The sequence below is a fragment of the Pelecanus crispus genome, chromosome 5 (assembly GCF_030463565.1).
Source record: "Pelecanus crispus isolate bPelCri1 chromosome 5, bPelCri1.pri, whole genome shotgun sequence".
Classification (NCBI taxonomy): Eukaryota; Metazoa; Chordata; class Aves; order Pelecaniformes; family Pelecanidae; genus Pelecanus; species Pelecanus crispus.
The window spans coordinates 80,159,220-80,170,664 of NC_134647.1; the positions used below are offsets into that span (position 1 = coordinate 80,159,220).

General features: G+C 39.4%; 1 protein-coding gene across 1 annotated transcript in view; it reads right to left on the bottom strand.

The window, feature by feature from the left end:
* ARHGAP29 (Rho GTPase activating protein 29) overlaps positions 1-10,425 on the bottom strand; it is a 50,740-nt gene extending 40,315 nt beyond the window's left edge. The window contains exon 1 of the mRNA XM_009480244.2: positions 10,164-10,425. Within this exon, the coding sequence (XP_009478519.1) occupies positions 10,164-10,425 (262 nt within the window). The remainder of the gene's footprint in view (positions 1-10,163) is intronic.
* Positions 10,426-11,445: the final 1,020 nt, after the last annotated feature.

The following is an 11,445-nucleotide window of genomic DNA, read 5'->3' on the forward strand; positions in this document are numbered from 1 at the left end:
ATTTGAAAAAGGGAACATGCTTTATTATTACAATAGCTCTTTGGAACTGCTGAAGTCATTGGAATTTGAACCTTAAGCTTTCTTATTTCTCCCATACATTCTCCAATACCCATTTACATTAAAAAAAAAGTCTGTATGTTATTTCACATACAGACACGCCAGAAGGTGAGAGACCAAAGTCCCAGCATTCATTCTCTGATCATCATTCCAGAGCAAAGCAACTGGAGCCATTTTCAACGCTCTTCACAAGCAAAAGGACGATGTAACTGAGTGCCCTAACCCCAGAAATAAGAGTCTTGTAAGTTCCTTTGAAAACTTTTCACTGCTCCTTGCATTAGATACATTTCATTGCCATCTGAAATTTCAACAATAATGGGGCTTTCATTGTCACTTCAGATTTAAGCAATAACTGGACTTGCTCAAATATCTGAAGCAGCTTAGTCATGGCACAGAACACAACTCTGAAGAGGTTAAGTTTGATAAACCAACCAACTTTCACCTTAAGAGTCTCCAAAATAAAGATACCCAAAATCGGCAAATAAGAATTCCTACATATTTTTAAAAATTAGCCCAAGAAAGTACCTTCAAACAGTATACAAGGAAAAATGGTAAAAAAGAAAAATCCTTTGCTCAGCTAAATCTCAGCCTCTACAGAAAAATTCCTCAAGTCCTATGTTTTTCAGTCACACTGTTCTGTAATGAATGTCATTAAGGTGAAAGTTTAACCCAAACATAACTATTTTCTACAGCCTTACATGAGTCATCTCAATCTTCTATAAAAAGGGGCATTTTAGGGAGAAAAAGGAATGAGCCCTTTGGGGCTTTCCTACTTTTTTTCCATACTTTCCTTAAAAAAAGGGAAACGGCTACCTACAAAGATCAAGGTCCAGGCTCTGTATCAAATCTCCTACCCTGCCATGCAGTTCTAACTCCAATCCACTAACGAGGCATTAGATCTAACATAACCCAAACCACTGCAACTGCCAGATTAGATGAACACTTGCTTGGAATTAAGAAACAAGTCAGCTTCAGTTCTGTGACCTAGCTACATAAATAGGAAGAACAAACACTCCCAGTGAAACTGGTGGAAAAGGAATGATTTAGTCTATTAAATCTTCATGAAGTCAAGATCATTAAGATGACAGTCACAACTCTATGCTGTTAGGCATACAAACATTACTTGGCTTGATTTTCTTGTTTTATGTCGCAACTACGATAAATTGATGCATCAGAGAAATGAGAAAATGCAGTATTTTTGTGGATACACTATAATACATTTTGCCAAGAGCAGGAAAGTAATTTAGAGCAAGGAGTTTTTGTTTTGTTTTTAAACACAAAAGCTCTGATATGTACACAGGAATTGCTGTTAAGAACACGAGACTTCGCACTGGATATGGATCAAATCTTACCTTACAGGTGTTGGGGCAGAGTTCTCCGAGAGATACAAGTTTTTGTGCCCAAGTATTCCCCTGTTTCTTGAGCTGCAAACTATATCAGAAGAATTTTTGTTGTTGAAAGGCCTAACTTCACCTCCGAAAAAGAAAATCTGACTATTCATCCTCTTCCTCACTACTCACCTTTCATCTTGCTAATCTTGTCATTTCAGTTTCATTAGTCTAGTTGATGTGATGGAAAGGGAACGTAATTCTAATTCACAAACTAGCTAAGGCTCTTTAAGTGTTTTGAGATTCTTTTGTACATCAGAAATGCAAAAAGCAGGAAGAATGGAGTTTTGCCTCGCATTACCTTTTTTTGCACTTCAAAAGCAACACAAAAATGGAAAATGCCTGTGCTCTTATAAATAGTGCCGAGTTTTCCTAAAGAGAGAGATGCTAATTATTTAAGTCAACAAAAATATCTGGACTGCACATAAGGGTTGATTTTACATTTTAAACACTCACAGGCCTTCAAGACACCGCCCCCCCCCCCCCCCCCCCCCCCGGACTGCTGATCTTAGACACTATAGCAACAAGTGAACATTTGTTCTGAAGGAATGTGGAGTATGCACTGGGGGAGGGGTAGTACTATCAGCCACAAACTTATCTGCTGGTCCACTAAGTTATTATTTAACTTCAATCTTCCCCAAAACCAATGAAACAGCATTTACTATCCAACATTAGCAACCTGCATTTAACAGGCAGCTTACACTTTGACTATGAAGAACACAGCTTTGCTTGAACTGAACTTCAAGAGCAGGTTGGTTTTTTTCCTCCACTTGTTCGGAGTACTGGAAACAGCAGAATCATTCCATGACTGCAGATTAATTAAGCAGTGCTCTGATATTGCAAACCTGCAAAGCAAAAGAAAATGCCCAGCTCCTCTGGCTCTGGTCACAACATCTGAAAGTCCAAGACTCCCTAACAAAAGCTTGCAAGATGGCAGACTCGTAGAAAATGAGAAGCTTGGGGCAAAATAGGTTGTAGAATGACCTGGACTGAAGTGGAAAGAGAGGTGGAAAAGTTCTCTCTCCTGCCTTAAGCATAACATTCCTGGGGAAAAGCACGGTTCGTAGCTATGGCAGTCTCCCATAATCTTTGACTATAAGCTACTTTTGGTTGGATTGTTGTGGGCTTGCCTTCATTCAGGCTTCATTAGTTCGTTTACAGACAGAGTTTTCTGGAGTACATCAAACTTTTTCTTTCTTTGCAGAACTTCTCAGATTTGAGGAATCTGACACTGGACAGGAACAGGATGCACAGCCAGGGATCTCCGTGCTTTCTGCTCACCAGAGAGACCAGAAAGAAAGGACAGTGTGAAAGTAAGGGAAGCATGGGAAAATTACCAAGAGGTTTCTGGCTTGCTGTGGTCCTAGAGCTCGACTAAGAGAAGCTGTTTACGTGCCTGTTTATTTTTTTTCCTCCGAGTTTTACTATAAAAAGCATCAGAAGTTGTTAAAAAAAAAATCACTACTTTTGGGTTCTTCGCAATAATTTTACTTATTAAAAATTTTAAGGAAGTATTTAATTTGTTCTTATCCTTGTTCACATCCTTTACATCTCTTAGCTTGAAAGACCATTTCACATTTGTCAAAGAACAGTTTCAATTTCAGATTGACAGAACTAATATTTAGAAGTGACTACTACTTGCAGATATGTGAAAGGGTGTACTAAGGAATTTCCAGGTCACAAAGACTGGAAGCACATATGTCTCTGCATATAAGCAGCAGGTTTTAGGAAGGCAAATTTAAAAGATGACTGTCAAATTCAAACATGCCAAAAGCTCAGAGCTAAGAAGGCCGATTAATTTGTCATCTACAAAGGGCATTTTCTGCTTGCTGTTCTCTCCACTCCCCTCCCAACCTTTCATATATCCCTGTCAAACTTCGCATTCAATAGAGGAGACAAAAGAGCTGGTACAGGGTTTAGCTGTGCATGCTGTAACGCCAGGGTGGAGTGCCACACCAACGCTGCCGAGACCCTCGCAGCCCTGTTCCATTTTAACCTTCCTTTGCCAGCCGCCTTCTCCCTCTTTTGCTGGTACTCAGTACAACCTTACAGTCAGCTCATGGAACTGATCTGGCTGAAGACTATAGTTTCTTTCTTCCTAGGACTAGTTTTCACACAGATCTGCCCCAGAACTGGCTTGCTATGGATGCAGTCACCAGAGAACTACTGCCAGTGCCAGGAAGAATTGGCGAATCACAGCAGCTCACACTTCAGTTTCTTCTCTTAAGCTGCTGTGGATATACACTGTTAGCATGGTTTAAAACACAGCCCTAAACATAACAAGCTTTATAATAAGAAAACAACGATTTTAGATGCATCTTGTAGATTTTCAACAGTTACAGAACTGTACCGTCAATTCAGCTGTCGGTGGGGAAGAAAAACCCATAATTTCTGCAGGAGCACCTTCAGAAGTTATTCCTTCCAGCTGCCTTACACCTGCCCTGCTCTGGTTTAGTCCCGGCTTCCCTGCTACTGCAGCTCACAAGGTCACTTCTGCCAACTCTGCTATGGGAAGAGTAACACCCAAAGCAGCAAATACAAATTACCCGAATCACCTCTTAACGCCTTGTATGGTTCAGCAAGAGGACAAACAATGTTACTACAGGCTAAGACATTTAAAACATGCAGCTAGTTCCTTGTGGACCAAGTTTGAGTAGAGCTACAAAGTACAAAAAAGGTCGTATTTTAATAATAAGTTACAGAATTATTCTTCAGATATTACAAGTACATAACGCTTCGGTGGATCCTGGAAGCGATTAACATGAAAATTCCACTTCAGACCATTTGTCAACATCCTCAAATGTTGTGATTTCTGTAAGAGGATTTATTATCTACTAGACAGTTTGTTTTCCCCCCTGTTTTGTGCTATGTGGAAGAAGAGAAACAATGTGCTATGCTTTACATAAATTCTTCTGCCTTTTCCCAAGGATTCTTGAAGGTCATTGAGTCAATTCACAAGCAGATTGTTACACGTTTGATAATCACTATGTTCTCACGGTCCCCAAAAGTTAGCTGCCCTGACAGCATTTTACTTTCCCTTCTCCCATAAAGGTTTTTTATTTAGGACACTAAATACTAACAAACAGAAAACCAGCACCACCTTCCACAAAAACTTTAAAGAAATCAGTCCAACTTTCCTCAAAACAAAAATAAACCCCAAACATTCCTTCCAGAGACTGTTGCAAAGAAAGGTAAACACTTTATCAGATCCTTGTTTAGAGCAGTTTGCCCACCTACCGAGCATTCGTACTACGAGGAGTCATTAGACAGGTAAATACATTCAGTTTAAGGTGTATCAAAGACAGCACCTTTCACTGAGAAACATCAAAACTAGAACAAAGAACAAACAGCAAAATTACACCTAGCATTATGAATTATAATTTCAACCTGTAATCTTCACTGCAACAGCTAATGAACTTCAGATTTCCCTAGCAAAACAGGACAAACCGACTTTCAAAAATACTGCCTCAGAAAAAGGATGTTCACGTTTTACACTGTAAGAAAATAAAGAAATAAAAATCAAATGCTAAAAATACTGTAGTGCCTTAATCGTACTAAAAATAGGGACAGTACTAAGAAAGCACACATTATCAAGCCTGGAAGGGTTGAAGAGAAATCATTCATCTTTGACCCTCAGGCACTACGTTCAGTAGACAGCTTCAGGCTTTTAGTGTAGCATGTGATTAATACCCATCTCCGTGGTGCTAAAACAAGGTTTTGAAGTCACTAGAGATTACAAGTTCCTTATTTTGAGGAAACTATTTAACTTGACACACCTTTAAAATTGTCCCACTGGGCTGAATATCTTATCCTTCAAAAATAAGGACCTGATTTGGTTTCAAGTTAGGTAGCATTCCTGATCCTTTTGAAAGTATTGGTGCTACTATAAAGAGGATGCAGACATTCCTGACCAGGCCATATCCAGCTTCACCAGTATTTTTACCTCTGCTTCAGTCTGTTAAAAAACAAACCAAACCAAACTTATCAAACTCTAAGAAACCAGACAGCAAAATCTGATCCTCAAAGAGAAATCTGTGATGAAAGGCAAGAACTTTATCTTCCTATTCTGTTTTCTATGATATCTGGAACAAAGAGTATATTAACATTTTAGAATAAGCTACAATTTACATTAGCTGAAGATAGGATGAACTTGAGGAAAAAAGGTTTGCTCATGAAGAGGATGCAGAAGTACCCACATGAAGCACACAATATCACACTTTGAAGATTACTTCAAAGTTTGTGATAAAGCAAGCAATAATTCCAAAACATATTCTGAAGTACAGTCAAGAAGATTAGATATTAAAGTATAAATTACTCCTGCACTTTTAAACCACATGCAAATTCTACCCTTACAGCTATTCATAATGAAACACAATATTTCCCACAGTCCCAAGGGCAGACTTTACAGTATGAAGCATACATTACATTCCTTAAAAAAAAAAATAAATAGCAGATGTCACAAAACTAGTAGCTATCTTCAGACTAGGGAAATGGGAATGTTTCCCCCATCTCTGATGTGATACAAGTAAAAGCTACTATTTACTGTTTAAAACTGAAACACTTAGTAAAATATCTTCTAATTAGGAGGTCAGAGTGTGTCCTAAATATTCTTTTGTGTGATCTTTTTAAAGCTGAGTAAATAAATCTCATTTGCACAAAGACCACACAGTGGCATCATTTCCTTAAAGCAGCAGAGTTTATTATATGCAATAACAGCACAGACTATAGTGTCACCAGTCCCATAGATAAATACCCATTCTTAAGTAGATTTTCAACTTTGCATATCTATGCAATAAGCAATACTATTTTTGAACTGATAAATTCTCTCACAGAAGTCTGTAAGAGGTAGGTCCTGCATGTTTTGTCCCAAAAAGTGGCTTACATGCTTTCTATACAACTTCCATGAGGTACAGGCACCTTTATATTTTGAAAAGATTGGACAGTATACAGCAGTTACCCCATATCTCCTATTCTCCAAAAGAACATATTATGCATGCAGAAGTCACCCAGCCTCAAAAGTCAACAGCACTTACTTGCAGATGCATTAAATCCATGCTTTTGGACAAGAATTAACCTCTTCAAGTTACAGGATTTACCTTAAGTATACCTCACACGCTTCAAATTTTTCAGTATTTTCAACACTGCGGTCAGGTTTAAACCCTCAGCAGGTCTCCATGGGAGGCAAACAACTCTGTTCCTAAAACACTCTCTACCATGGGAAGTTACTTCTCGAGTGCCACTGCCTCTGAAGATGACAGACAGCTCCAGCCTTTGGACTGTACTTCACTGTACATCCTACCTTTTCAAAGAGGGGTGCAAGTTGAAGGCAACAATTAGGTTCTCACACTCTCGACCGATAGCTGAAAAGTTACTGTTGGAACTCAAAACATGAAGAGAAAAGTCACCAGCTTTCAAGCCATTATTGTCTTAACAGTTTGTACTTAGGATGTACATTAAAATTGAAAGAAGACTAAACCTGGGTACATGAAGAATACAGAATGCCATCAATAAAACTGAAAACTCAGACAAACTCTTAAGAGTAGCACAGACTGCAGGTAATGATCTGAGTCTTCTAGGTATTAATTCAACACATACTCTCAAGTTTGGCCTTCCAGGCAGGAATTTCTGAGGAACTGTTTTCATTTTCTTCTTATCAGAAGGGACTTACTTTGAGTCTCCTCAATATATTTCAATTATCTCTCACCTCATAAAGTACAAATGTTACATACGAAGACAACCTTTCAGTTCAAACACAAAGACGTGATGACAATATAACTATCCTTACTAATATCAGCCATCAGACACAATCTTGCTCATCTGGAAATTTAACTGAAGACTGGACCAAGAGACTGATGCACGGTTTGTGCAGTTCAACCACTACAGGTTCAGCCTGTCATCAAGTAGAATTAAATAAAAAATTTCTTGTGAAACAGCACTGGATTCATTGACCTAGGTTCAAAAAAATGCCCAGACCTCTTCTTTAATGAAGACATTGGTAAAGTATCTTGATCCTGTTCCTCAAGGTGGATCGCTAATACCAGATCATTACATCCAGTGAGTACAATGCCTAGATTCAAAAGGGAATTTAAACAGACAGCAAGAACTGAAGTGTGTGGAACACATGGTATTTCACTCAACACAAGAGGCAACTGCAGCTCCCTCATGTCCAAACAGCTGACAAACTTTCCAACTCTACAATTATATTCAGAGGGTTTTTTGTTTGTGGGTTTGGGGTGGTTGTTTTTTTTTTGGGGGGGGGCGGGTGGATAGGGGGGAGTGGAGGTGTTTTGGGTTTTTATGTGAAGTATCATTAAGAAACAAGTTTCCTACTTGGTGCCAGCAAGAAGATTCCAAGTTTTTTTAGATTTCAGTTTACACAACAAACATTGTTGGGTGAGAGTCTGAAAATATTCAAAGTGAGTTACAATGCTGGATTTACCTTTGTTGAAAAGTAATATCCAAAATTTATTCAGTATTATGACAATGAGACTACTGTAAGAAATTAAATTATATTGGCATAAGCAATGCAAAGAGAAATAGCCTTGAAGTCTACAGAAAATTTCAGTTATATAACACTGTCCCCTTAAAAAGTGATCTCGGCTTATTCTTCATGTTATATATCGACTTGCATTGGGACCGTACAAAACACAGTACAAATCTGTAAGCCAAAGGCACTTATGATCTAGTTTAGACACAAATATGTGTTATAATCCACAGTAGCTTAGATTTTTCATCCAAGATAGTACCACTACACCAGAAGAATGTTAAGTAAACCATGGGTGACTAACTGCTGGGCTCTTCCAAGGCAGCTCAGATAACATGAGCAGGGAATACAACCATCAGTCAGTACGAAATTCCAGGCATGCGCCTGCTGGAATCAGCCTACTGACGCAGACCCAGGCCTGGCGAACAGGGAGCCGCGGGGTCAAGAGTGAAGTTACTGTGCATAGAAAGTAGTTTTTAGACAAATCTGCCAAAGTGACAATACTGCGACTAACAGTGGCGGTAAAAGCTACCCGAGGGAATAGTGGTTAGGGGCTGAAAGACCTATAGCAGACTCTAGGAACACTTACTGGCAAATACAAGAGCTCACTCATGCAACCCTGTTGCACCATTTACATCTGCCCCTTCTGAACTGCTTGACGATGCATGCAGCATACACACATCAAAATACTTTTTTTTGCCCAGTAGCTAGTAGCAGAGTTTATTTTTAGCTCTTATTTCATAAACTTTAGGGCAAAGTTTTACTATTCAACAAAATCTACATCAAGTCAATAGATTAATGCTGTCCAAAAAGGAAGACATTAATTTCCTATCCCTGCAATTGATTCCTCCTTGGAGGAAGGCATGTAACAACATACCATAGGATGGTGGTAAGCTGCAAGCATTACGAACAAGACTTTCACATGTAAGAAGTCTGTTCAATCACCTTAGTAAGTTCTTGTTAATTTTTGGACAGACAACTGTAAACATTTCCAAAGACAAATAAGATGGAGAAATGCAGTCCAAACTATACAGCTTCCAGGAGGTTGTCTCCAGCCAGCAGTAAGCAAATGCAATATTACAGAATTCACTATATTACGAGATTCCGGGGACAGAGGTCAGAAAGAACACCCCCAGCTGTGGAAAAGAAACATCTCTCCTTTATAAATTAACAATCCTTTAAACAGACAACACTGTTTCACAAATTAATTCCACAATGTAGTGTAAAACAAGAAGACAACTGTTGTCTGCCATGTTAGTTTTTTGGATCTGCCGAGTCCAGAATTTGAAGCCGAACATTAACTAACAACTGTTCTGTGACAACTGGAACGCTTTGGTATTTTGACAGTCCTTTCCTACAGGATGCCCATTTCAGTGCCAGTAGGCACCAGACACCCCACTTCAAATAACTCTGCTCATCCTGTGTGCTCAGCAAAAACACTGTTGACATGAAGTGATCGCTAGTCTCAAATTATTGCTCTGTTAGAATTTGTTCACACCTTTTGGCAGAGCTATTTCAGCTGTGTACAGACTCACTCGAAACACAGATGACTGCAAATGCTCAGCGCTCAGGACATCTTCTAGAAAACCGCTCTGGATGTCACTTCAGCTATTAACACGATAACATTTCTGTAGAAGTTAGATGAAAGCTTTCCTGCTGATGACCAAAAATGGACTAATACCATTTCCCTAAAGGAATAGGGACCCACAATAATGCACACGCCTCGTAAGCAAGAAAATTTGCAGTTTCCACCTGCTGGCAGAAGATGGTAAATACCTATCTCATAGGGGAAGAAAGTGCAGAGTTGCATTCTACCTTACAACTCAAACTACTAGCATATAAGGCTTTCAAAAAACAACGCAGAACAGCCTAGAAAACAGAAACATCACCAAGATATTAACAGAATTCTTTGGAATTACAAAAACCATTCAGGTGGTTAAAAACTAATCAGTTGATGGTCTCGCTACCTTCTCGCATCAGCCTAGAGAGCCTGCTAAAAACCTATTTTCCCTTGTTATGATTATGAAACAGGTTGCACAGTGTTCTGATGAGGAAATACAGAACCCAAGCTAACAACCACCATTTCCCGTAATCATCGTGCTGGGGGAGGGGGAGGAAGGGAGGATAAAGGGGGAAGGTAAAGGGCAAGGGGGAATAACCACAGTAAAGGCTAGTTAAAAATACAGAGTTGCGAGAGTTTCAGAAAATCTAAGAATTAAGAATAACTGACGCACCTTCTGAGAGAATGGCTTCCTTCAGATAGAGTAGCACATCTGCAAATTTTCTGACATCGTTCACCAGTTGCATGATATATTCTGGATCCACAACAGGATTATCGTAGCAGTCAGAGTTGGAGCTGATGCTGCTCAGAGAGCTGCTCTTGGTGCTGCGCCCCATTCCCCAATTTCCTGAATTAGAGATGGTGAAGAAGTTGGAGGTAGACAGTCGGGCTAATCCCAAACCACGCTTGTTACTTCCACCGTTCTGTCGCAACATCCCAGCAGCCGCTGTGCTTATAGAGCTCTCGCAGTTAACACTCAGCGTCACTTAATGTCCATTTGACGAGCCAAAGATGAAACCCTAAAAAATTGGGGGGGGGAAGGAGGTGGAGGAGAAAGGAAAATGCTGATTAGTATAGAAATATATGTGAACTAATATTTTTGTACTGGCAAGCTCCAAAACTTCTTTCAAGATCATGCCGCTTTACATTACAATGCTTAACTGAAGTATTATAAAGGGGTTTGACTGTTTGAAGTTATTTTAATTTGTACAGCAGATATACAGTGTTGCATAAAAACCAATGGTATGCAGGACTTATTTCAGAAGCTAATTACGATGCATGCTTATTTCGTGAGAAAAGTTTCTTTCCTGAATATTTATTCTGGAAACCTTAAGAATCGAGTTCTTTACACCTACTCCGAGACCTGTTCTTCACCATGAAATGTTACTACAACCCAATACCACTGCAAAAACACTCGATGCGATATAGACCATGAGCAACATCCTCGCCTGCATCAACCACCGAGCTGTATTCAGCATCCTGTCTCTTAAGATAATAGACAGCCTTGATCTGATAGGATGAATTTTCTTTGTGTAGACTGTGCCAAGCAAGAAACCGTGGCCTATCACAGTTCCTCTCAGAAAGGAAAACATCCTGAAAGAAGTTATGTAGGCTTTTTCAGCCTGCTATCTTTTAATACGAAAGGCAATCAAAGGAAAGACATAGAAAAGTGAAGAGATTTAAAAATGTTTTAGTACCAAAGTTTATCCGCAAATCTCAGTGCGGCTATCGAAGGGTGTTGCTTTGCTTGAGTAGACTTTAAAAGTTCCGCCATAAAAAAATGCACAAATCTGGGGGAGATCATATTGGTACAACGAAGCAGCTAACTGCATTCCTTTCATTTAGGAAAAACAGAACACCACTGCAAATTTCCCCCTGTCAGGTTAAGCGATTCATTTCAAAGCAGCAAACTCCAGGTGGCAGACTCAGGTACGGTTCCAGCAGCTCGCACAATG